This window comes from Psittacula echo (genome assembly GCF_963264785.1).
Source record: "Psittacula echo genome assembly, chromosome: 1".
NCBI lineage: Eukaryota > Metazoa > Chordata > Aves > Psittaciformes > Psittacidae > Psittacula > Psittacula echo.
Window position 1 is genome coordinate 25083829 of NC_137735.1, and position 27902 is coordinate 25111730.

General features: G+C 42.5%; 1 protein-coding gene across 4 annotated transcripts; it reads left to right on the plus strand.

The window, feature by feature from the left end:
* The first annotated feature begins 2591 nt into the window (after positions 1-2591).
* On the plus strand, positions 2592-27579 carry KLF3 (KLF transcription factor 3). Of its 4 annotated transcripts, none has more exons than XM_080639293.1 (7): positions 2592-3645; positions 7009-7047; positions 13419-13512; positions 20375-20870; positions 21328-21478; positions 25960-26120; positions 27280-27579. In XM_080639293.1, the coding sequence occupies exons 1-7, from the start codon at positions 3629-3631 to the stop codon at positions 27459-27461; spliced, it is 1140 nt and encodes a 379-aa protein (XP_080495419.1). In that variant the 5' UTR covers positions 2592-3628; the 3' UTR covers positions 27462-27579. The 4 variants fall into 4 exon arrangements, with proteins under 4 accessions (XP_080495419.1, XP_080495420.1, XP_080495421.1 ...); XM_080639294.1 differs by having other exon boundaries at positions 2663-2801; positions 13419-13515; XM_080639292.1 differs by having other exon boundaries at positions 3508-3645; positions 13419-13515.
* The last annotated feature ends 323 nt before the right edge of the window (positions 27580-27902 follow it).

A 27902-nucleotide genomic window follows, 5' to 3' on the forward strand; every position in this document is an offset into this window, starting at 1 on the left:
AAAGTATGAAAACCAAGCACAGGAAGCCAACGAAACACTGAGAGGTGCACAGTCGTGCTTGGCACCGCAAAAGCATCATTCACAACCCTCCCTTTCCTCGCATTTGCCAATATGAATGCAAAGTGACTTCACAAGAAGACAGTAAAATTACACTGGATTAGAACAGGTTCATCTGAGGCCAGAACTAGGTAATAGTTAACAGGAAAACTTGGGGACTTCACCAGAAGCGGCATGATAGCTACTACTAAATATTTTGGCATTTCTCATGGTTTGACATCAAAACAGCTCTGCCTCTGACCTAAGGGTTCTAGTTAGCTGTGGAACCTCTGCTAGTTCCCAGAGTGAAAGAATGCAAAACTCGGACACAGTCACTTTATCTTGAGCATGTTCATGCAAGAAGACTACAGCATCTCCTTTTCACAGCCCCAGTGAAGTGTTTTGTGTCCGTCTGTATGTTCTAACACAGCAATTCTGTTTATTTTATAGGCTTATAATAAAAAAAATGACACTTTATGAGCTACATGATAGTATTTCAATAATACCTTGTTGTGACATGATATGGTGTAACTACTTAGCAGGAGATACTACGATTTATTGTTATGTCATTGAGTCATACCCTTCAGGGCTTCAGACTGGTGTCTTAGTTTGCTTTTTGAAGCCATACAGACTTCAGCCTACAGTCAAGGGAAGCATTAAAACATCCTAGAAATAAAGACATAGACCAAACATGCGCCTGCACACAGCACCGTGCTGGAAAGCACTTCCCTGGTCCTTTCACCTTCTCTCTTTGTTTTGCTTTAATAGCACTATTCACTGGGCTAATCATAATGAAAGAGAACATAAATTTTGACTCAAAAATGAAAAAAAGGAGAAAGGTATGTTACATTAGGGTACTATTCAGGCAGCTAAATACACAGACACATCCTATGAAGCTAGAGATGCTCTGCACCTACTACTGACTTTACCCACTGGAGGAAGCATGTAATCGAAGCCCCAAAGGATGACCTCTCCACCATCCACAAGCATCATTGCTGGCTTTTCATCTCTCCACAGTTTGTGCTGCAGGACAGGGCCTTGCCAAGCACAGCGTTATGCCTCTTCCTTGGTGTCATTTTTAGGTACCATACATCAGTCAGGAAAGGACATCACTGTATATGGCACGCTGTAACAACTGTAAGTACAATACAGTGAATTGGTGCCATCACCTTTCCCTAACCACGGGTGTTTGAGGCAGTAGGGTAGGATGTTTGGGGGTTTTTATAAAGCATTTCTCCGAGTGAATTCCCCCTGTCTAGAGTGGGTACGAAGATAAGCAGCTCCGCTTCACAGGCGGTAGAAACTCCGTGTCGAGCAGAAAGCGCAGCCTTGGACAAGCTGAGCCACACCTCCTCCACGGCGTGCCCAGAGACCCTGCGCCTCGGGAGCGCAGCGAACCGTGCCGCGGGGCCGGCCCCTGCCTCCTCGGCCCAGCCACCCCGCAAGGAGGCCGCCGCTGCCCCGCTCCTGCCCCTCCAGCTGCCAGCGGAACCCGGGGAGCGGGAGGACTGGGACGGACACACACAACACACCTGCCAAGGTGCCAGCCGCGGCGCTGGGCAGGCGGAGGAGCTGCTAGGGGCCGGCCCAGAGCCGGGGACACCGCCTCCTCCTCCGGGAGGCCGAGGCGAGCGGAGCTGACAGTGCCTCTCCCCTCCTGTCCCCTTCCCTCCCGTGCGGAGCCTGTCCCCGGCGGGAGGCGGGAGCGCACCCGGGCACGACGGACTGATCATAACCCCCCCGGCGTGGGCCTCAGGCAGCCGGCAGCCTCAGTCCCGGCGGCCGGCGCGGGCGACCCGCCAAGCTGGGGAGGAGGCGCGCAGGCACCTCTGCCCCACGCCCGCCGCGCTCCAGCCGCCGGCCCGCAGCACGGTGCCTCTCTCTCGCCCGCCGCGCCTCGCCCGGCCGAGGCCCGGCCCCGACACCTCCCCGGCGCGACGGGGCGCGGCGCGGGCAGCCCCGGGGGAACCGCCGCCCGGCTCCGCGCCGCCCCGCTCCCTTTCCCAGCCCCCGCCGGCGAAGCCAGCTCGGCGGCAGCGCCCCAGAGCGAGCACCTCCCTTCCTTCCCCCCGGGCGCTGGGTGTTGCTGTTGTTTTGCTGCCGCCGCCGCAGGTCGGCCGGGGTGGACGCGGAGGGAGGGAGGGGAAGGGGTGCGATAGGGGCCGAGTGCCAGGCGCACGCCTCTGCCTGACACACGGGAGGGGAGGAGGAGCTGGACGGGCAGGTTTGTCAGCGGGGCGGCGACGGCCCCGCTCCTCTGCCCTGCCCGCGCTGCTGGGGATAATTAGTATGTGTGCGAGTCTGTCTGCCCCCGGGAGGCAGGGCGGGCGGCGCGGAGTCAGTGCGTGCCCGGCTGTTTGTGCGCGGTGACTCGCCCCGGCCCCTCGGCGGAGCCTCCACCCTCGGGCGGGGAACCGCCCCGCCGCGCTCCCCGCCGTGACCCTCCCACCGCCACTCACCCCGCCGGCCCGGGGAGCCTGGCAAGGCGAGCGGCGCCGGCGTCATGTGACAGCGCGGCCCGGTGCCAGCAGCCCGGGGGGAAGGCAGGCGAGCGAGCGAGCGGGCGGGCGGAGGGCTGGAGGCAGGGCGGCGGGAGGGCGGCTCCTCCTCGCACACAGACCAGGAGCCACCGCGGAGGCGCTTCAGCCGCGGGGACTCGGGACACGCCGGCCTCGTGCCTCGGTGCCTCCGGAGCGCCCCCAGCCCCGCCACCCATCGCGACTCCCGGCACTGCGGGAGTCTCTGCACCGCACCACCCGCTGAGCGTAAGTGTGAGGGCGGCGAGGCGCCGGGCCGGTCTGTGCCGCCTGCGGGATGGAGGTGCCGGGGGAGGAAAGTTTCCAGGCGCTCCGAGCGGCGCGGAGCCTGGGGCAGCGGGGAGCGGGACGCAGCCGGAGGAGCGGGAGCTGCAGCCGGAGTGGGGAGCGGTGGGGACAGGGTGTCCGTCGGGCCGCAGCTGCGGGGAGCAGGACGGGTGCAGGAGCTCACAGCGGGGTTCTCTCTCCGCGGTGCCTGTGAAACTTCCTGCGTGGTCGCCGACGCGGTGAGGCGGCGGGAGCTGGGGGGGGGGGGGCAGCTGCTTTCCTGCTCCCGCTCGAGCGAGCAGCGCACCTGTGTGGCCGGCGGTGCCGCTCGGGTCCAGGGCTGCCACCCCCGCGGCGCCCTCCCCCGTCGGCCGCTCTTCCTCCCTGGCGGGGGCGCCTGGGGCCTCCCGACCGCCGGCCCCTGGCGGGAGGGCCTGCGCGCCGCCCGTCCCTCGGGGCCAGCCGAGTGCGGCCGCGGCCCCCGGCCTCCCGCCGGGTGTGACAGGCTCGTCTTCAGGTAGGGCTGAAGTGTCATCGGATCCCGCACGGGATGTCGTTCTGGACGAAACTGAGGTGGAAAGTATAGCGAGTGCCCTCGGCTCCGAGGGCGGCGAGGAGATGCCAGGGCAGGAGCTCGCCTCTTGGCCGTATCCCACCAGCGGCGCGAAGGTGTCCGGCGGCGCCGTGTCCCCGGTTTAACTCCCGGTCAAGGATGAGTCAAGTCGAGGATGAGATCGGCTCTCAAAAATCTATCCGTCGTACTGACATCTAACCTTAGAACCACTTAGATGTGGTGCAGGCGAAGGTAAAATGCATAGCTCCTAGGACAGCATGGCTAAGTCCACTCTAGTGTGGAGTTAGAAGCAACGACCGTAATTAGCTTCCTTTTTCTGGATGCTGTTTGGGCTTTTGCTTTTGGTATTTTTGGTTTTTTTGTTTTTAAGCCGAAATGGGAATAGGAGTTATTTGCTTCAGACATTTGTGAGGTGAGTGCCTGGCACTGCTAGGGGATCCCTGAAAAAGGAAGGTTCAGCAACAGGAGCCCACACTGGCAGATCACAGCACCTCACCTGAGGTTGGGAGAAAGGCGTATTTTAGAATAGCTCAAGTGGTCATTCAAGAAGTAGATTAAAAAAAATACATCACATTTGCTCACCTGGTGATTTGGCTACTGTACCTGCACTGTCTGCTGTGTTCTGTTTGCTTCCTCGCCTTTGAAAACTCAGGAACTGTCGCTGTTTGTGGAGCTGAACTCTGAAGGTTTTATTGTTGGGAAACCTGAATTTGGGTGGCTGATAGGACAGCTCTGAAGACTTGACTTTATTTGAACTAACATCCATAAATGTTCATTACTTGTATTGAAAACAAAGGATTACTTGGCTGCTCTTTGGTGACTTTTCTATAGAATACTTTCAAGATACACTCTCTTGATAATCGCATGAGGAGCTGCTGCTTGTGTGAGAGGTATCACATCTGGATTTGATATTCCTGCCTGACCCAGAAGAGACTTACTTCAAACTAACTTTCCTTTTGTATTTTTAAGAATATTTTGTCTAGTATCAAAATACAAAAAAACCTGAAGCTGACTTGAGTGGATTTTTTTTATATTTTTTCCCAAGCAGGCACGTACTTCCCTCTCCCCCACACACACCCTATTACTGCTGTGTCCTACACCTCAAGGGAGACTGGGGTTAAGGGCAAGGGAGAGAAAACAAAGATACTAAATGGTGTCTCTCACTTCCCTGAGAAATGGAGCAAAATCTCCTCTTACGTAGCAGAGCTGCAAGTGAGCCCTTAGGTACTGTGAGGATTTGACCCAGGCAGCACATGTTTAAGCCAAAACCAAGAGTCTTCAGGTAAATAACTAGGTAAATGTGAGTGAGGTTAGTCAGAGGCACAGAGATAATAGAGGTGGGAGTTACACAATCACCAAATTACTTATATTTCTAGATATTCAATGTGAAGAGAGTAAGGAACTGATACAATCAGCATAAAACCTATACCCACATGTTGCTGTGTAGATGCTGTAGTAGTCAGTTGTCACCTCATGCTCATTGTTAAACTCCAGCCATGAACCTCATAGCAATTATTAGCGTTGCTGTGGTACTTGTCTGCATAATTTGCTGTAACACATTCTCACATTGGATAATATTAGATGTCTCATCCATGGTATGTAAATAAACAATGCAAAGGATGTAAGAGAAGAGAGAGTATTTGAACTAACAGCTTTGAAGGAAAATGGATATTGAAGTTACTCTATTGTATGACATCTAGACAAGATATGCTTTTCCCCTGCCTCATGTTGACAGCTTATTTCATTTATTCACCTGTATATTTGGGTGCTTCAAAATTAAAAACATTCTGTCCATGGAAAATCAGGTCCCAAGATGAAGTCTGAGTTAGCATGAAACAGGGATGTAGAAGGCTAAGCATGCGATGGGTTAGAAAAATATTCGTGAGTGCACTGAGTGATGTTGGTCCTCAGCTACTGAGCAGTACTGAACACAAAGTGAGACATTGTCTAGGAGCAGCCCCTAGCTTTAGAGGTCACTCCTGCAGTGGTCTGATCGCCTTGGCTCTGTCTGTGAAGATGCTCGCTGTCGAGCTGTGTGCTGCCTGTTTGATGTCGTGAAGCTGTAGCTCTGTTTAGCTTCCAACATTCTGTACAACCCAGTAATAAACCAACTTGTCTTAGGGAAGGTTTCAGCTAATCGTCATGACCAGTGGTGTCTAAAAATCTCCTGCTCCTTTATGTTAAGGGAGCGTGTTTGTAAATAGGGCAGGTCCCCTGCATAAGGACAGTGTTTTTATTCACACCCAGTGAACAAACACCTCCACCCACTGTTGTTGTTTTAAAAGACTCCAGCTGCTCATGAATATAGGGTCAGGGAGGGCCGCCTAAATGTTTCTCTCTGCTTTCTCCCCAGCGCAGCCAGCAGAGCTGTTTCCTGTTCTTTGTTTCAAGGCTGGGGTTTGCGTCACACATTCCAAGTGGCATATGTGGTGCTCTTTCCTGTTTCAGGCTGTTTTCTGGCAGATCGGTAGCCTCATCCAGGCCCCTTGTCACTGCCCCTCAACTCCCAATCCCCACCCAATGAGTTATCATGTCTCTACACACTCATGATTGCTTAAGATGCCTGTGTTATGTCATAACGAGGTTTCCAAGTTAACCTTTAACGCACACCCTCGACTCCAATATAGTTATGGGGTGAACTGGAGGGCTTTGCTGAAAATTTGTACTCAAGTCCCCAGAAAGTTGTGAGCCAGTTTTATGCTCTCACTTGCTCATCAGCTGGTCTGGAATTGCTCCATTAAAGTCACGGGATTACACTGGTGTAAAAAGAGTATGAGAAGAGAATCCACATCCTTGTGTAGGCTCATACATGTAAGAGTCTTGGCTTCTGACCTTACTCAACCTGAATGGCCCACCATAAGCACTTTGTATTTCCAGATCTCAAAAGGAATAGGTATTTTCTTCTTACACAAACTAGCAGATTTACTGTCTTCCAGATGTAATACAGAAAATGAGGCACTGCTGGCTAACTTTTCTTTGGAATAAATAGGTATGATTGTCCCACGTTTTGCATTTTTGAAGGCATAAAAGTATTTTTTTTTACTCCTGTTTTTATATTTGTCTTTTCCCCTGACCCTGTTGCAGGCAGACATAAACACTGAGAGGAAATTCAGGAAGAGAGCATGAATCTCTCTGTCTCTTTGGATCTGACAGAAGAAGAGCTAGAGGACCTAAGCCAAAGCTCATTGAAATCAAGAGAAAGACTTGCATTAGCTTCAGTGGGCTTGAATTCAGCCCTGGATGAAAATGCAAGATGGAGTGTTTATTCTTCTCTGTCACTTAGGGGCTGGGATATGCATGGTTTCTGTATACACAGAAATATTTCCATACCTTCATTTTACCCATTTTTTTATTTCACTCATCTTTAAACGAGTGAAATAAAAGATTACATTTTTAAAGTAATTTTTTTTGTTCCTGCTGTTGCTTTTTTCTAATGCTAAAAGTTAGCTGTTTGTGATTATTGCAGGTATCTTTTAAGAAGTATTTGAACTACATGCTTTAAACTTCCTCTTTCAGGACTTAATTGTATGTGAAAAACAATTTTTACTGAATTATGTGCACATCCTTACATCAACTTGTTTTTTGTCTATTCAGAAATCCAGATAGCAAGAAGTATTTGGCCACACAGTTTTGGTAAGTTATTTATTGATTATTTTCATTTGTCACTCTCTTTTTTTTTTTTTTCTAATACCATGGATTAGTTTATCCATTAAAACCTGATTAAATATCTGAATTCCAGTACTGGTAATTTGCACAGGATTTCAGACATACTTGATTTTCTTTTTCTCCATGACAGAGGAAAAGTGTTGCATTTAACTGCTTTTAATATTGGAAACTGGTGTATAATAAATGCAGTGAATTTTGTGGTTCACACTTTTTTGTAGCCAGAAGTTCTACAAAATCAGGGACAGAGATTAAAGTTATAATAGTTTTGCAAACCAGCTTTTTAATATTAATTAACACTGCTAACAGGAGGCCTTTTAGAGTTCTTTTATGCTGGCAGCATTGAAGCCCTGTGTTTTCATTCTGAGGCTAGCTGCTTCCAATCCAGAATATGAAGTTTGGCAGAGCTGGTTTTACAAGAGATTTAACCCTTCCTTCTTTAGCATTCACTTGATGCCTAGGCTTCCTTTGAGGGTTTTGTAGCCACAGTTGGTATCTCCCAGGGGAAGGAAGTGTAAGTGTAGATCAGCCAAATGGAAAGATAAAACTCTATCAGGTTTTTAATAGTAAACTAAGTCAGAATGGAAAGAAGAGAACCCACCAAACGTATGGTCTGCCTATCATCCAGTCAGCATGTGTTACCTGAAGACTAACTTGATCCACAGAGGCATGACAGACTTTCCACTAAGCAGCTTTGAAGACTGCCTGATTTGTACCTACTACCCCATCCAGCTCTTCTCTGTGTTTTTATTTATTCAACTTCTATAGGTACATAGAAAGTACCTACATGTTGATGTAGGTACATCAACATTTGCCCTGTATTCAAACCCTCAGTCAAATTAATCCTTTAGGCTATTATTCATAAATGTATACTTCCTTTTTTTAGGATTAGATTTTTTTTCCTTCTTCCCCATACTATCAGAAATATTAATTCTCTGTTTTGTGGTTCATGATATAGCAGAACCCGTTACATGAGAGAACAGTATTTTCTGTCATTTTTCCTTCGTAATAAAAAGATAGGGTTTATATTTATATTTTTAAATTACCTTCAAAATTAACCTCTTGAGAGAAACACAACAAAAAATGTTCAGTTTGGAAGGGAAAGATTATCATACCATTCCACATACTTCACTTGTTTTCAAAAGTCTGATCTTTTATCCTTACTAGACTGTTTCTCCTTCTAAGAAGTAGCCTGAAACAGGAAACCAGACAGCAGTCTGCTGTGATAAGGGAGAATATTGTCTAATCGAGGTGCCTGGAGCTTTTCTTTCTCTCTCCCTTAGGTTCAGTAAATGTAGAAGTGAAGGTTGAACAGGTTTACATGGGCCCCATTTTTCCTTAACAGAGAAGACATTTTCTTAATGAGCGCTGCAAGAACGTTTTTGCCCCAAGTTTTACATACAAGAAAGCCATTTCCAGGCATGTGGCTTCAAAGAACCTGCAACAGTATTGTAAATTTAATGGACATACTGATTGGTCTGCTACACAGCTGATAAATTGTGTCAAAGCAGTTCTAGGTCAAGGTGAAGTCAGCAAAGTTACGATGCCCAAGTTGTGCAAAAAAGCCCAGATTTTTCAGCCTGCTTGCAGTTCTGAAAGGAGAAAGGTAAAAGATTTTCAAGTCAGTAAAAAGCAAAAATAGCTTCAAATACTGAATAACAGAATCCTATACAAATGTGATTTTTCTTCATGCCTATCAAGTAAAACTTTCAGCAGCAGAATTCTGCCCATGTAAAAAGTTTCTTTTTACATGATATCGTGAGTTTTTCAACCGTTATTACCGTTTCCCAGTGGAAATCCAGTGAAAAAACACAGAAGGCTGCCTATCAGTGAAACGATTTCTTGATGTACTACTTCTTCATGATTCTCCCACTGATTGGTTCTTCATGGGCTAGCTGCTGCGGTCCCTTCCCCCAGAAGCGTGTCTGGGCCTTTGCTCCTTCCCCTGCTCTTGCTTTGGCTGAGTCTGACTGCTGTGCTGAGCTGGAGAGTTTTTTTGCCGGCTGCTATTTTGGGGCCCATTGCAGTTAAGCGCTTGCTTACTTCCCATTAAAGTTAATGAAACTTTAGAAACACTTTTATGCTGACTCAGGTCTTGATGAACAACTGGTACAGTAAGTGCAAACACATCTTGTTACTCGCCCTGGAAAACACTTTTTGTGCCTTTTCCAGGGAATCCTGCTCTCAAAAACTTAGTTTTTCTCTGTCAAACTCTCTTTCAAGCTTGCACTGAAGAAGACTTTTCACTTAGGTTCAGAAAACCTCCCCACCCTCTGGATTTCATCAGTGGAGAGTCTTCTGATGTTATCATTCTCCTTATTATCAGGGGAAGTTTGACTCCAGGCTCACAGAAGTAACAGTGTTAGAGCAACAGCGTAAGTCCCAAAGGTCTTGGACTGAAGAGCTTTGGCCACATGGCTTATGTTGGCTGCTAGATACCAACAGTGCTGCAAGAGCTGCAGTGTCTTTGCAGAAGGCACTCAAGCAGTGCTAATTTAGCAGATATCATTACATTATTCTGTAATTATACCAACAATAACAATCATACTGTGAAGCTTCTAGGCAAAGCCTCACTGTACCACGAGGCAGCATTACTTGCTTCCCCCAGGCACAAAGACTGAGAAAGCAAGCCCTGTGCATGCTTTTGTGCAGAGTGAAGAGAGGCAGAATTTATGGTCACCACCCTGCTATCCGCAACAAAAGTCAGGACACTGACTACTTTTCCAGGTATTTAATGAGAGCAAAGGCTCTATGTCAGAGGGAGGCTTTGTAGTTGTTGGATGTGCACAGTGAAAACTAGCTCTCGACCCCACCCTTTCATAACAGGTTTACAGAGTTGGTGGACCTTGAAGGTAGATGTATGAAGCTGTCGGGAATAGCTGCAGTGCAGTTGCTCTTCTCCAGCTGCTCTGCAGTGTAGATGTGTAGTCTGTCTCCATTCTTTAACAGCTTTGCTTATTTCATCCAGGGTAAATAATATGTACAAGTCCTTACTGTCAGAATACACCTTGAATACTTTAAGCTTCCATTTACTCTTAATTATGTCTCTGAAACAGTAAACCATAGCTGTCAGGAAGTTAATAACACAAACTCTTCAATCCTGACAAGGCAATGAGCCCTACCGATGCTGAACTTCCCTTTTGGAAGGGATTCTTCCCTTGCATATTGGATCATAAAGGCAGAGTTCATGTTTTTTCTGGCTTGCTGTCTTCACTGGACTTAGGAAAACACTGAAGGACTTTGCCTGGACTTCACCTTGCACCTGTCCTTATTTGCATACAAAACCCAATTGCTTCATTTGTCTTTCTGAAGTACAGGGTGTGAGCAAAATTTTATCAAAAGCCATGTCCTGTTTGGACAAGTTGGGCTGACTTGGCAGAGATCCACAGGGTGGAGTGAATGGGAGGAGGCAAGAAAGTAAAACTGAGTGGCTTGTTAGCAGAAAAAGAGAGGGAGAGCAAAAAAAAAGAGGGTGGAATGTTTGCCTACCAGATTGTAGTTAATTATTTAGTTTCAGATTGCATGCATTTTAAATTCTTCTAACCCACATGAAAAAAGCCCTTTAATGCAGAACAGTTTATCTAATAACATGGAAGACAAAGGCCCTTATTTTTTCATACACTTAAAATGAATGTGGTGTTTTCCCCTCACTGTTTTTTCCAGGGTACCTCAGGAATGAGATTTGGTATTTTGATTTTCCAGAAATTAGTTGTATTTACTAAACAATTTGTGGGCTTCCAAACAAGTACATTGTGAAATCAGTGTGTAAAGTAGAACCCAACTGTTTTTTCATTCCTCTGTAGTAGAAACAGATAAGACTGTTTACTTTCTGTGTTGCCCCCTTCTCAGATGTTTAGGAGAGAGAGCTGGGAGGTTTTGAGTTAGCAGGCATGATTTTACAGATAGCCTAGGAAAAACTACTGACAACTTAGTAGAATTAGCATGCTTTATTTGTGTGTGAGTTGGGTGTGCATGTAGTTATTTGTGAGTGTGGTCCAAGCAATCAATTTGGAGCATTATTTTTAAATACAGAGAGAATTGTTTTGTGAGTTTGTTTGCAGCCTTTGGGAAGTGTATTTCTGAGCTAAACTTTAAATGCCAGACCCAAAGCTGGTTTATACTGACTTTGTAGCAACTCCACCAGTTTCCACCAGATAAGAATCTGACCCTCTGCTCTGGACCAGCATTGTATATTAATTATTTTTGCTTTCTTGAAAATCGGTTTCCAGTCTCTATCAATGGGGAAAAGAAACACTTAAAAGTAACATGATAAAGAAGTGCTTGATTTCTGTACTATGGTGCAGGGATAAAAGTTAACATTTTCTTTTGCTGTTCTTCGATGACTACACCTGAGAAAGACTGGGAATTACTTTTCACTTTTATTTCGTGCAGAACACTTTATGTTATCTATGTCAGACTAACTCCTACACAGTAATTTAGAGCTCTCTCCAGAAGCACTCAAATGTATAGCATGACAGTGAAATGTATATCAACTGTCTTTCACACACTTGCTTTGGAGTAAAAGGTGAAAAGGAGTAACTTAAACTGAAGAAAATAAATCTTAAAACAGCAATGGCAAGAAGAATAGCCTGGAGCATGACTCCTTATGTAGAACAAACTCTTTCCTTTCTTTCCTTCTCTTTCTTTCCTCTCTTTTCCTTTCTTTTCCTCTGTTCTCTCACCTCTTCCTTCACTGAAGTACAAATAATCATATCACTTTATCTATGCACATACAAACTGAAAATTGGAACTTTCTGGAAATCTGAAAGCAAGTAGTTCCAAATTCTAATCTGAGAAGCTACGTTTTACTGTAAACGTTTTTATGTCTGAAAGGATAACTTCTTTCCTGTTTTCAAAATGCATATATATATGTGTAGGAACATGTGTGAAGTGTATTTCACGCATAGATACATAGATGTATTTCTGGGAAGACAGTCTTCTGGAACATTACTTCAAGCTATGTGAAGCGTTAAAAACCTGTAAAATCACCGTTCAAAGAAGAACAGTATAATCAATGACCTTCTCTCAAACATACTTAAAGTATTAAATTAAAAATTTACAAAATTATCACAACTTTTAGCAGATAGTGCCATCTTATTCAGCTGCTTCTAAAATAAAACGGTGTGTTAAGTTTAAGCTAGAAATTGCGTTGAGCTGCTGGGTTTGTTTCACCTTTTTCCTTTTGTTGTAGTTTGGTTCTGTCAGGTCTTTGACCTTTGTAAAAAGAAGGAGGAAGATACTTTAATTTACTTGTGATACTTGTTTGTTTCAATTATTCAAAATGTACACTGTGGTAATATGTTTCCAGAAGTCTTTAAGCTTTATTCATACACCTGCATAATTAATGAGAGACTTGTAACAACTCGTGCCATCTTTCTCTGGCAGCTCTTAACAAATTCTTATCTATAAGTACACAGGATTGTTAATTGTAAGATTGTTCATTAGTGCGGGCTTATTAGAATTGTTTTAATTTGAGCAGGTACATCGTGAAATTTTCATTTAGATCTCTGGAAGAATTTTCCAGCCACAACTACAGATCCGCTGTTGAGCCTGTAGCTTGCTTCCGCAGAGTGAAATTGGATGATGTGCTCTGGCTGTATTCGTTTCTTTCCAGTGCCATCTACTGGTCAAAATTGATTTGTGTATTTCTTACTTTTTTAAATAAGCTAGAATTGGACAAGTGAGGTTGAACACAGTGTAGAGAAAACAATTAAAGCTGCACAGAATACAACCAGGTCTTTTGAAGAGCTTTTCTTTTGCACAGTGAGCACAAGTTGTTACTGAATTGTCAGTGAATCTGTCATCTCAGGGAAATAACTGATTTTTTTTTTTATGTTAAGTCATTGCGGCATGTTGAATGTACCCTCTCCAGTACATTAGTCCTGGATTTTAATCTTTCTTTTGTGTTAATTTCAATGTCACTGTATGTGGAAGTTTCGGCTTCTCTATTGGAACTCTTATCCTCTCCAGAATCGGTTCAGTTTGTTTACATAAGATAGCTCTGAAGTTGTAATGCTGATGAGAAATGCCTAGTCTAGACTGTGATGGCCTTACACGCTGATACTAGTGAAAGTGACAATTCTGTGATCTTGGTATGCTGACATGCACAATCAAAATACAAATTCACTTCCATTAAGGTGAGCAGATGTCCCTTTGTTTCAATAGCAGTTGAGAGAACAAACAACAAAAATATTTAAATGAAGCCCAGTCAAATATTTAAGATGCTATTCAGAGATGGGTAAATATTCACATTTGTCTGACAAAATAGTACTTTCTCTACAGTTCTCAAGTTGACTAGGGGATTTCCTGTAGTTTTCTAACACCTTGTCTTTCCCCTGCAGGCCAGGACATCAGAGGCATCAGAACAGGGAAATAAAAAAGATGCTAATGTTTGACCCAGTCCCTATCAAACAAGAAGCCATGGAGCCTGTTTCAGTGGTAAGACTTTTATAATACATTAGCCTTTGTAATGACTCCACAGTTTTTCCACCTTTAAATGAATCCTAAGACTTCTCTTAAGCTTTGAGTTAGCTTAGGAAAGGCTGTGAAGCTGTATTTTGCTCTTAGGGCAATGGAATTCACATTCTAGGAAGACTTTTTCTGTAGTTTTTGAGCATATTGCCCCTAAATGACGTGCCTATTACCTCTGCTGGTGTCCCCATACCCAGAGCAAAGGAGATAACATCCAAGTTATCTCAGCCATTGCAGTGCAAATATGATCTCTGTAGTTCATAGAGCTGATGGAGGTAGGTTGAAATTAAGTTACCAGACTTCACAGTGAAGTGGCAAGAGCCTGTGTTTTTAATGTTACTCCTTTGAACTAAATGAACAGCTTCTCACTGTCCCCTTTTCTGTTTCTCTCTTGGTCTTGACAGCATGCTTGGGGCTAACTCTGTGTTCTGAACAGCAGAAAATTAATCCTGACCAAAAAAAGAATGGTTTTGGTTGTTTGGTGGTTTTGGTTTTCTGGTTTGTTTTTTTTTGCTTCGCTGGGCGGGATGGGTGCATTACCTACCATGTGAACAGATGAGAGCCAGGGCAGTAGAGGAGGAATGGGGAAAAAAGGGGATGGGGGGACTTTTTAATTGGTTTAATTTTCTGTCAACTTGGTGTGTAGGGTCATCTCAGAGGAGTCTGACAAGAAGAGTAGCAGGAACATGTAGCTGGGGGTGAGACAGTGGGAATTGTGATGATTTAGTCTGCCAGGGAAATAGAGCCTCAGAAAGCAGTTTCATGTGTATTTCACCTATTCAAACTGCTGGCTGCTGCTGAAAAGCAAGGTTCAGGGTTTTTTTCCTCCTTTCCAGCTTTGTGTCTCCTTTGTATGACATGAAGCAATTGTGTGGCCACAGAGTGAGTTGGATCCTTTGGGTCAGCTCATTCAATGATCAGAATTGCTAACCCACCAAAAATACCCTTATTTTTCAGTCAGATCAGGAAGCTGATCTGACTTACTCTGTGCAGCCGCTCAGTGCTGGAGAGAGGGGAGGACAAGGGAATGGGACCTCCCCTTTCAGCAGCCCCCTGCAATAAGATCAGGTTAAGTGTAACATGAAACCACACCCCTAGAGAGGCTGATCAATTAAAAGGGTAAAGTCAGTGTGCATAAATAGAGTGCATTAAACTCATGCTCTGGATGGCATCTTCCAGTGAAGAGTTTGCTTCCTGTTTTATTTAAAATGTGGAGTAATTGTCATCAATTTAAATGCATCTGTAAGCAGTCTGTTTTCTTCAGTGCTATTAATAACACTTTTTGAGAATTAAGTATATGTGCATTTTAAAGTTACAGTGTGGCTTTCATAGGGTTTATTTACTTGAGAGACATGACAGAAAAGTAACTGATCTATCACTAGGAGCGTGTGACAGATTACAGTATATGGGTCAAGAAAGAGCCTTAGTATTGGACAGTGTGTCTGTCACTTCAATCACAATTATTGCATAACTTGATTAAGATTAGTGGTGATTACCTACAATTATCTAAGGGTATCTAATGGTATCTATCAAAGGCAGAAAATGGGCCACTTTTACAACAGTGTCATTATGCTAACAACAGGAAATCATTATAGAGACACTGCGGGCTGTCTTTTGTACACATGTGCCTTCATCTCCCAAAAAAGGTTCTGTAGTGGCTTGGATAATGCACATGAGTGACACAAGATCCTGCCCCATACAGTTCTGTGCTTCTACAAGATGGGACAGGGTTGATCCTTCAACAGGCTGACGAGGAGAGGAGTGAGCAGTCTTCCCCAGACCAGCAGATGAAGGAAGAGCTGCAGTGGGAAGAACAAAGGAACATTTCTGAGCCAAGTGCATTGCAAGGCTTATTCTATACCACATGCTTCTTTCAGAGGTGTGGTACCTTCCATGCGTTGGACCTCTGAAGTCGTCTTGTGTGTTCTTATAGCTGAGTGTCATCACTGTGACCAGCCAATGGGGGGGCTATTCAGAGCATTTTACCAAATCTGTATGCTTTCCTTTTTGTTACTGCATAATGAAAAAAAAAAAAAAGCAGGAAAGGAAAAGCAGAAATTCCAGAGGAAAGGACAGTTTTTGAGCAAGGTCCCCCTCATGGAGATTACTTGTTTCCCTTGGGCTGACAGCTTGTGTACACACACAGGCTGTTCAGCCCCAAGCCCTCAAGGTCCTGGCTTCCCCAGCAGTTCTTGGTCTTGCAGCTTCCTTGGAGCCCTTGCCATCACAGCTCCCAAGCAGAAACTACTCTGGAGACACCTTTAAAGGGAGGAATCATGGTGTGTAGAGAACATAGGAAAAGATAGGAGCCACTGAGTGTGTTATTTTTCTTGACCTTCTTTTCAAGGAGGTGGAAGGTAAGAGAAACGGTTAGTGTGATGTTTTGGAGGTGCTGAGCATAGCATTCATTTCTCTGCAGGCTGACAGAAATCTAAAATCAAGATTTATTTGTATTATATCTTTCATTCTGATAGTATCATTAGAGAACAAACAAAAAAACTAAGCCCCTTGGAATTATTCATTATATTAGCTGAGCATACCCTGACCATAGGTATAAAATCTGTCTTTAAAAAATCCTGCTGGTTGGGATGGGAGAAGGAAACAAATTATAGTTTTGACACTGCTGTATTTCAGGGTGTGTGGCTGAAAGGATTAACTATACTTCTCAGATGACTGAAGCTCGCACCCACAGTATTTCATCACTCTACCAACAGCTCATACTATTTACTGAGTTATCGAACACATCTTGTGATCGTTCTTAATGAACTAGTGACAAAATCATCTGAGCCCTACCTAAATACTTGCTGCAAGGACTTTTTAAACATTTGGACTAAAACCAGTTGCCATTAGTGAAAGAAGTTGCTTTTTGATGTGTTACTATGTCTCTTTGGATTGAAACAATCAGCCTTTCTCTGTGCTTCCATCAGTCCTGCAACTGTTTGTTTCACCTGTTTTTAAAGATAGCTGTGTGCTACATGAGGAGTTGAGCTCTTAAGTAGTGTATTGGAATACAAATTTTACGTGGTGAGAATGCTTTTTTGTGTATTAGCTACTGTTTGGATTAAATACAGTTCATCCTCTTACATGATACTGATTCAGCAAATAGTGTAAGTAGGTAAGCAGGTTCTTCACCTGTTTATGTTTTTCTAAGAGGCTGGGTAAATTTTAAAGTCAAATTCATAGGATTATGTGGTTTATAAAAGACTTGGTGAATTGCTTCAAAATCTGTTTGCCTGTACAACAGAGATGATGTTTCACTGGCCAGTATTATCGAATTTAGCAAATTATATCAGGTAAGTGCTTGATATTGTCTCCTTGTGGAAGCAGTGGTCTTCTGGGTGCTGATAGATGTGCTTGTGACATATGTGTCCAGTCATTATCATTGATAGATTGTCAAGAGAAAAAGCATGGTGATTCTCTCTTTTGGATTTATTGGTTTAATTGTATGAGCCACATGGATATGACTCAAAAATATTAGAAGTTCCTTTGATTTATTTTCCAGTTTCTGTGTGACTTCAGTACTCTGAATTTTATTATGGACAAACAGCTAGGAAAGGTAAATTAATTGCTTTGTAAGACCCAAAGAGGGAAAGTGATGATGACAAACATAAAACAAGAGCTAGATGGAGACTGTAAAGGAATGTATGTTGAAATACAGTCCTGCATTTTTGTGGTGATCTACCACAGTGACATGCCCCTCTGCACAGGGATGTTTAGGAAAGCAGAATTTACAAGGAAGAGGGAATTTATTGGGGTTTTTTTTAATCTAAGTCAGACCAAACTGCTGCATACACTGTTAGTTCCCACAGTAGAAATCCAAGGAAAATGTATGAGCTTAAATATTTTAGGTGAATAAAAGAGCTACACAAAATTTTCAATTGTTCCACCAGAATACTTCACATAAGTTCTAGGACAGGTGAGGAAAGACTGCTTCTGCAGGCTATGAACTACAGTCCTGCTTCCTACAGTTGGTGGCATTTAGAAAACCAGAGATAGTTGGGCTTTTTTTGGTTTGCAGTTGTTAATACCTCCCTATTTACATGGAAGTGTGAAGTCTTCCTTATTTTCCCATCCTATATGCCCAATGGAGTACTTCCCTGGCAAAGGAAAGGAAAGTGACTTACCAGATTTGAAAACAGTCAACCTCATGGCAATTGCTGTGTCCCAAGGATGTAGAAACAGAACCTTTGCTATGCTAAAAGATAAGGAAGCTGAGCTTCAAAACCGGGGCATAGATCTAAGTGTGACTTAACTCCAGATGAACAGGATTTCAGCCACATTTCGTTGTCAGTGAAGTGAAACCTTTCCACCAAACAGTGTCTGACTTAGAGCAGATAGTCACCTTTTCATTGTTCTAACATCCTTCTTAAGTTTTTCACCCTTTTTCTTCCCAACACAGATAATTTGTCACACTGCATTTTTTTATCACAGCTTTATCTGCAGTTCAGACAGAAACAGCAATTCAAATCACAGAAGGAGTTTAGAAAAACGATTTAGCTTCTCCAGACTGCCAGAAAAATTAGCTGAATCTGTGCCAAACTTCTTTGCAAAATAATGCAAGGCATATGGGGTAGAATACTGAGTCCCTAAAATACTCAAGTATTTCTTGCTTGTCTAAACATGCTTTACTTAACTGTTCTAGTTTACAGTTCTCTGCACAACATTTTAATAGTTTGATATTTTTTCAACACATCTGGTGTTACTTGAAGACTTGAAAGAGGATAACTTTGTATAGAAACGCTACAGCTTGGAGATGGTTCATTCTTTAATGGACGCATTGCCCAAATCCCTATGATTTAAATTGCAAAGTCTTTTTCCTTTCTAGTATTCTTACAATGGAAGAAGTGTTTGTAGGTAGTGACCTTGTGATCATCCCTGGCAAACCTGCAGCACTATAAATGCACTGATGCTGAATGGTGGAACACTTAGAGTTTGTTGAAGCTGGGTAGACTTTGTACAGTAAACCAATAAAGGCAATTTTAACAGAAGTATTTAATACCTCCTAAGTGTTTAAACTTTGATCTTTTTGCCTATGCCTGTAACTTGATCAGATTTAGTAAATATTAAATACTGTTAAATATTAAACTCTATCAATATTCAGTTGTCTTCATCACTTAGAATGCTAATAATTTCATTGCTTGCCCCAGCAGTGGTGGCATATCTGTAGAACTTACTTTAGCTGGCACAGCTTGCAATAATTGCATTTTAATAGAATTTTGAGGTATCAGTTACAATCAAAGATGAACATTTGTATAGATGGAATTTGTAAGACTAGTCAGAAAGAGAATAAATAAAAGTTTCAGAGGTTTTAATGTAATATTTACTGTTTCAAGATAAATCACCATTGTGTATGCTGCTTTACTTGAGCACTTTATGGAATAGGTGACTCAGCTTTGTTGTTTTACCATAGTGTTATGAATGCGGCAGGAAAATGTAATATTTTCCAAACTCACTGTTTCAAACAGTAACTGAGAAGAAGAAAAATGCATTTGGGTCATTTTGCAAAAATATTTTTAGTTAACATTGACATTTAAAATCAGCTGACTGGCTCTCACGGGGAAGGCAGGTGGGAAAGCAGGAAGGCGTATTTCTACAGGTTTTCATCCCAGGAAAAAATAATTGAAATGTCATGGAAATGATTGTATAAAAATATAATTGGTTTATACTTCTGATCTCTTTCACTTTCTACCATGTGAATTTATTTTTTTTCAAATCCCCTCATCAGAGTCTTTTTGGTGCCAAAGAATTCAGCAGGTTTTTGATATTAGTGCGAAACTGCTGAGCCTTCATGTGAATTCTTACTTACCTGGGATCCAAAGGCAGCATTTTATTTCAAAAAATTTACAACATCTAAAGGCTAAGAAACTGTGGATTGCATTTCCTATGGCTATCTCCTGTGTTAGGACATCACATGGGTTTCCATTGGAAGTTGCCTGTTACTAAACAACCCCAGTTTTCAGCTGAGTTTCAAATGCAAAACTGATCTGGATAGTTGTTTAATAACACTGTACTCTGCAACGAATGGGAGTACTTTTTGTTTTGCAGAAATTACTGCCACTAAAATGTGGAGATTGTCACATAGGTCAGGATTAGCTTTCCTGATTATATTATCTTGTAGAGAGAAGTGATAGCTATCACTAACAAGAATGTTCTTCAAACACACCAAATGTGTATCCTTGTAGTGGTTGCATAAAATCAGACTGGCTGGTTAGCTGCTTTCTTCCTTTAAGAAAAAAAAAAGGGGGAGCAGTGTTTAAAGTTTACCTTTTGCACTCTTGGGTTTCTCACCTATTGCTTATGTAGTGCAGCTGTGTATTTTTCATTGCTTGTAGGGTTCAGATACAAAACTTCTTGCTTTAGTGATGATTGTTTTCCAATTAAGCTGTTGATTGGGACCCATTACTTGCAATTCTGAGTCAAATTTAGCTCCTGTCTTGCTTGACTTCATGATCCTTGGGATATAGTTATATACTGACATAGCACCATGTATCTCCCTGGTCAGTTAAGTGTCAGTGTCAGTTAAGTGGTGTGCAGCTTAGTATATAAAAATCAGTTTTTAAGGGAGAAAGAGTTGAGTAAGCCTTGAGGATTTCTTTTCATCATCTGTTCTACAGTGCTTCTGAAACAGTGAATCAGTACTTGAATAACTTCCTTTGTGTGAAATCCTAGGCTTTATTTAATTCACTTTTATTTAGAAAGTACATTGAAGTGCTTCCTTGAAACTCTCTCATTTTACTCAGTTTTATTAACTGCCTTTCTTTTTCAGCAGTAATTGTGTGTGTTGATTTATTATTTTCTTTAATTCTTTTTCCACTACTTCTGACAGTCATACCCATCCAATTACATGGACCAAATGAAGCCAAACAAGTACAGCGTCATTTATTCTACACCAGGTATGTTGCACAATAAATTCTACTCAAGCCCTGAAGGACTATCAAATGGAATCCAGATGGAGCCAGTAGACCTTACGGTGAACAAACGGAGCTCACCACCTTCAACTGGAAGTTCTCCTTCACCTCTAAAATTCCAGACTGTGCATAGGAGAACTTCACCTGGATTGACTCTGTCCTCACCCAGCTCACCTCTCAGTAAATTTACACCGTCACCCCCAGGAGTACAGCCTATTTCCATGCCAATAACCATCCCACCTGTAATGGCCGCTGCTCTTTCACGCCACGGACTGAGAAGCCCTGGAATACTCCCAGTTATACAGCCTGTTGTGGTCCAGCCAGTTCCTTTTATGTATGCTCCCCATCTTCAGCAGCCCATCATGGTGTCAACAGTTCTTGCAGATGAGATGGAAACTCCAAGTAGTATGCCAGGTTGGTGCTGTCAGAGTTTTCTTCTTGCACCATTTCATCCTGGGAAAATAACTGTATATCCAAGCATTTTTTGGTGTGTTTTTCAGATTTTAGGAACTGAAACATAATTCCTGTTGTTCTAAAATATACAGGCATAGAATTTACTGTGTAAATATTTTATCAAACTTAATCAAAGTTGTATTCTGTTCTAATTTATACCTGCAAAAGCTGTTTATCTGCTGAGATTTGGACTGATAAAAATGCTGGACTGATGAAAATGAACAGAATTATTTTGAATTACAGTTCATCAGGAGATAGCCTAAAACTGGAAGATTTTGTACTTTAGTATAAATTTTTGCACTAAATATCAAGATGGGGGATTTCTTTTGTTTTAACTGTCGATTTTTACATATATTATTTCCGTAATTTTCCACGGTCTTGATGTCTTGCCTGCCTTCTCCCACCCTCCCCTATACAGTGCCTGTCATTGAGTCTTATGAGAAGCCTATGCTGAAGAAGACAATCAAAGTAGAGCCAGGAAGTGAACCACAGAAGACTGACTTCTATCCTGAACAAATGTCACCTCCAATGATGACCTCGTTGTCTCCCCAGCAAGTAATGTTGCAAGAGTAAGTAGCTAACAGTAGTCCCAACATCAGCAGAAGAATGAAAAGCAGTTCATTGCAGCAGTTACCAATTTTGAGGTGTGGGAGGAGATGTTGCTGTGCTTTAGAAAATGTGATAAAATATAGAAAAACATCCTTTGCCCACCACTGCCACTGTGAAATGTGATTTCAGCCGTTTTTTCCTCTCTTTAGCAATACAGGAGCTGATACATATTTATACATTGCAACCCCATAGATCTGCCATTTATATAATCTGTTTCTAAAGTAATGCTCGTCCCAGTCCTGCAGTTCACTGAAGGTAGGGCTCTCCAGTGATACCTGTTTATGTAAAACCAGCAGCAAACTGGAAAGAAGCTGTAAAGACATTTCCTATTGATCCTGTGTTGCCTGAAATACCTTTCTCTAAAAAGATTCTTGTGACTTTCTTTTCTTGGAGGACTTCTTTGTCTTCTAATAACTTTTGGCTGTTTGGTGGAAACAACCTGCTCAAGCCTACAGGTTCTGCATATATCCAGTGAAATTCCATGTTTACCTGAGGCCATTGTTCTGTGGGTGGGTTTTTCGGCAGCTCAAGTAGTTCCTGAAGCTTGCTTTCCTCCCAGCCACTTAGTTCCACCCCAGCACCAAGTCATTGTGCTGGTACAACTACTACTGGGGCAACTGCATGAACTGGATCACAGATCTTTAGGCATTAGAACTGTTCTGTTTGCAGAGGCGGAGCATGGGCTAGAAAGAGGTGAGGTCTGGGCAGCCACTTTGTAATTGGAAATACAAAAAAATTCTCAGGAAATACATGAGGAGCCATGGGCACCCTTCCTGTTTTCCTAGGGAAAATTCTGTCAACTTACCAAAATCATGGGATGGCCCAGAGCCCACCTCATCCTTCAGCAGGCAGTGCTCTGGGCAGGCAGGTAGGCTGCTGGCGTGGCTCTGGCAAGAGCTGAAGTTTGGAACTGAGCTGGATTAATGATACATGACCTCATAATCCATTTCTACCCTTTTTTCCTGCTCACCATCACCCTCAGAGCAGTTGTAGGAGACCTCAATGCCTAGAGTGGGGAAAAAGGGCTCCAAGTCAGACTCCCAAAACCAGCATGTGGGTGTGGAGAAAGCATGGAACAGGCGGTCTTCTGCACTTCTGTCACAAGTCAGCCAGTTCCTGCTGCTCATGACCATTGCAGGTTAGAAGGCACACCATGACTCCAGGGCTAACTACGTTCTGTACAGCCGTCTTGTGGGCACCCTTCCTTGTTTTCAGGTCTCTAATAACCAACTTAGATACAGCTTATAGAGTGCATGCTCTTTGTAGTTCAACTAGTGGCCAGCTGGCTTTTATAAACTGTATGCTGTTTATTTTAAAGTAACCTTACGTGTTTTATTACAATAAACATAAAATAGTAAGCATCCGTTTACTAGATGGTTACTTATCTTCTGTAATGGACCTGCCACACAAGGGAGTCAGGTCTGTATGCACTTGGAACTAACTTCTGGTAGGTCACGACTATCAAATAGTTCAGTTTACTTCTGTTCTTTGTTATAGGCCTCTTTAACAAGAGCAAACCAGTAAGTGCTGTTCCTTGCTGATACCACACCCTTCCTCCAGGGCTGAGACTTCTGCAGACTTCTCACCTGCGTTAGTGACTTGCATTATTTCCCAGTGAGTCCAGTTTCTACAGGAAACCCATCCGCTGAGCAAAGAATATAAAATTTGGTATAACATGTAGGTAGTGTTGAATAGTCCATGTTCCCAAAGCATCTCCTCTGCCCATGCAGAACAGTAGGTTTATGGAGACCCTGTCCTGGTTAGTGGCTTAAATTGCTTCCTAGCTGTCGGGCAGAGCTGCAGTTCTTGCTGGTTCCTAAAGTCACCTCGTTCAAGTTCATGTTCTGTATTCACAACAAGAAGTTTGTAAATAACAGGTTTTATCTTTCTATCATTTAAAAAAAAAGGCAGACAAATCACACAAGTTAAAGGCGAGACACCTAGACCTTTATAAAATTTCCTGTTGTCTCACAGCTTCATCAGCCTCTCTGCGTTCTGACCTATGATTTGGCAATGAATTTTTTAGCATTTCTCATAGGTTCCAACTGCCCAAAGTGCATAATAAGCTACAATAAAGGGACATAAGAAACTTTCAGTCTCACTTTTAAGTGACTAATCTAGCTTTAGTGTTAGTTTTAGGCATACACACACATATATGTGTTTGTGTGTGTGTGTGTATGTATGATGGTGGTAGTATTTTTGTAGGGATTGCTGGACTTTCTAGTATGTCTGATAATAGAAGTAACTATGCAGTTATTTCTGAAATCAAACTTGAGGTAGTAATCTCTGACCAGATATCAGAAGCCTCATGAATATTGTATTTTCTTGCAAGTGCAAGTGTTGAAGCCTAACTTAAGCTGACAACATAGTGTGGTCTGTTGATAAAGAAGGAGGAAATTGTAACATGATTTTTGGAAAACACTCTTACTGATTAAATAATGACTCTTAATTGGTTAGACTTACATGAATTTGTATCTGGTTGTGTAAGAGGGAATGAAAGAATTAGAGCTGTGCTTTTATTATTGGCCCTTACTTCATTTACCTCTGATTTTTGACACTGCCTTAGCCATTTTTTAGAACTGCCATGCCCTGCCTGGTTGTTGATAACACTCTGTGTCTTGCTGGCCTCCTATTCTCTAAAGGCAAAAGGAGATAGAGACAAATCCTCAGCACTTTTCTTACATACTCTTAGATTGAAAACCATCACAAATGTTGTGCAGCCAGTATCCTCTTTTCTCCCTTTCTCCAGATGTTACCCTGTCCAGGACTAGCCTCTGCACACAGGCATTTAAATCAAATCTGTTTGCTCTCCTAAGCCAGAGCTTCTTCAAAAAGACTAGTATGCAACAGTGTTAAAATGGAGTATTGCTTTAGAGAAGCATTTCTTTGGAAGCTGAAAGCTTTCCTTTCTTATGTGAGAGTACGTACATCTGTGTCTTAACATCACCGTCTGGGCTTTCCTGCCATTACAGTATTTTTAGCTAGATTTAGCATGCACTTGAAGAATGCATCACTCAACAGTCACAGAAACTCCAAAGGAAGAGGATTTGGCTCCCAATTTGAAGCTTGTAACTCTAGTAAAAGAATTAATAACAGAATTTAACTTTACCCACATCAGTAATTCCCATCCTGCTGCTGTGGAGAACAACAGAATTTTTTTTCTTGTTAAACCATGCACAGATTTTCTGTCTTTAGCACATGCCTTTCATTTTGATGAGAGAAGTAGGTATTCAGCGTTTCTGAAAATGAGGCCCTAAAGGAACTTGGTTTAAGTAACTGATACAACCTAGTGCATTATATTGTTATAAAATGTAATTTGATCAGCAAAGAAATGTGAAATACAGCAACTGGGGGAAAGATGGGAATTCTAGAAAGCTTATTTCTGTCATATGGAGGAGCTAGTTTTGCAATAAGGATGGTAATACCTGCACATCATATACTAAGTTTCAATTAAAAGCTAAAAAATACATTAAAAGCGCCGATACAGATCTGCTAATGGGTAGAAAAGTGCAGGTTTGTAAGGCTGCAAGATTTGTAATGCCATGTACCATTTTGATGAACTTACTTACTTAAGGTCCTTTCCAACCCTAACTATTCTATGATTCTATGATTTCCTTCTGTAACGTTGACATGGAAGAAAGGACCAAGGTTGTCGCTGGTTCTACAGTAGGGGTGTTGTTCAAACCTGAATATCCATAACAACACCTGTTGAGAAGCTGGATGGGTTTTCACATGCGTGAATGTGTATAGTTTTGTCTGTTACAGGAGTCCATGTGTAGTTGGTACATGTCTTCCCTGCAGCATACCTGTGGGCTTCAAAAGCAAAAAATGATGTTTGTGAAGGTGGAGGGACAACTGCAGACATCCTGTGGGTGTGCCACTCAGGCTGAACTCTACTTTTAGGAATTGACGTCAGTGGTACAGGGAGGCCGCACCCTCCTGCCAGCACCAAACAGGAAACTCTTAATTACTCTCTAAAGGAGTGGCTGGAACAATAAAGACTGAGTTCTGCTTTGAAACCCTAAAGATACAATTTCTTTAATAATATGGAATAGCTGTTTCCAATTGCAAGTGAATTAGTTGCATTGGAAGGAAGAGGAAAAATTGTGAACAAATACAAGAAAAGTTCGCTATGAACTCTGAGTAATTTGACTGAAAAACAGGAATTTGAAGGGGTTTTTCCTTTATAAGTTCAGAAAAAAGCTAGGAAGTAGTAAAAATGGCTACATCATGCCATAAAGTGAGTAAACATTTTGAAACATTGCTGCTAGAATACACAAAATTTGCTAAACCCTCTTGAATTTTTCGACATGCATGTAATGTTGTTCTTTCTGCCAAGAGACAGAGGGGTAGTGAATAGAAAGCTCTGTCATGAATCATCTGAGCTGAGGTTTGCTGTGCTGAATGTTTCTCATTTTTAACATTCAGTTTGCCTTTGCAGGAATCACCCTTCAGTTATAGTTCAGCCAGGAAAGAGACCTTTACCTGTGGAATCTCCAGACACACAGAGAAAACGCAGAATACATCGATGTGATTATGAAGGCTGCAACAAAGTCTACACTAAAAGCTCCCATCTGAAAGCTCACAGAAGAACCCATACAGGTTTGAGCATTGCTATGCTTTCCTTTCATCGAGTCTATGGTAAAACAGCAGACTAAACTTTTGGTTTGTGCTAATGGCCAAGTGTAAATAAAATGACAGAAGTTGGATTTGGCATTGTTTTGAATGTAATTGTAGGCTGAGCAAAAGATGGAGGATGTAGCAGGAAAAATCTACAACAAGAGACTGTAAAGCCAAAGCAGGATCATGGTGTATGAGGGTATGCTTTACATTCACTGGCTGTTTGCTCATTTTTTGTCCAGTTGCTTGCAAATTGCTCAGTCTGCACACCTTGTAAACACCCTGTAAACACCAAATCAGTTCAAATTGCAGTACCTCACCTCTTACATGACTGTTAAATTTGACTGAGACTTCCATGGGAGTAACCCATTTACAAAAGTTCAGACCATGTGCCAAATACAAACACATCTGTTTCACATGGACGTGCTAGCGCCTGGTTCAACAGTGCTTTTTCTGCATGAGTGTTCCAGTAAACATATCCCCGTCTCTGTTCTCTGTAGAAATACTCATCTTGGCATTGCTGAATACATCGAAGTTTTTTACAAAGATACAGGACACTTTTAGGTGAAATGGAGCCCCATTCATGTCTGTCTTACATCAAGACAGCCCTTTAGCTGTTGGACAGCATGATGGTATTAAGGAGAAGGATCACATATTACAAAATAATGGTTGAGAGAGGCTTTAAGTTGAGCTACTTGGTATAGTGGTGCCAGTTACTTACACTACAGTAACTTTAAGAGGTCACAACAAGTTCTTTGTCTGCTGTGCTGAATGGTAGCACCAGTCCTTTCCCCCAACTAATCTAGAATATGGGGTCCTGGTTTTGAAAATCCTTGAACAAATGCTTAAACCTTCACGCTTCTGGGCTTGGTGAGATGAAACAAGTGCTAATATGGCAAGGAGGGGAGCAGAGAGACAATAAAACAATCAGTTGTGGCAGGAAGCAATTTTTGATCTGTTGCTTTCAACTAGACAGTTCCTAGCCCTGTGTGCTCTGCAGCCTGGTGCTGTTTGGAGGGAAGCGTTTTGAGTAAGCATTAAAGTACTTGCTGAAATTTGACAAGGCAAGAGGATAAACTTGTCAGATATTTAACTGCTGTGTTTGTGTCTTAAATCCCCACTTCTGTGTTTCTTTCTCCAGGTGAAAAACCATACAAATGCACCTGGGAGGGCTGCACGTGGAAGTTTGCCCGTTCTGATGAACTAACGCGGCATTTCCGCAAGCATACTGGCATCAAACCTTTTCAGTGCCCAGACTGTGACCGTAGCTTTTCACGTTCGGACCACCTTGCTCTCCACAGAAAACGCCACATGCTAGTCTGAATGTCTTCTGTCCCTGACTCCTCTCACACTTCTTTTTTGTACACATGCATTTTGTTTTGGATTCAGCTGGACTGAATCTCTGAGTTTATACCATTAAAAGCTTACCTATGGTCAGTAACAGATGTTATCTAACCCTTCTATGTTCTTGCCACGGGTCAGACCTAAAGAATGTGAAGACTTTTTGTTTTCTTTCTCCTGGGGGTGCTAAGCAAACCCTTTCTGCAGACAGTATGTTAATGTATTCCATTGTGAATAAGGGAATTTGTAAACTAACAGCTTTTGTTGGTTTCTTCATATAATCAACCCAGCATATACTGATAAAGTAGTAAATATTATTGAATATTCAAAATGCTAGTCCTTGCCAGAGACTTATTTATGTGCCCTGTAAGGAATACAATCATTTTATGTTTAACAATGCAATGAATGGACTCTCCCAGCCAT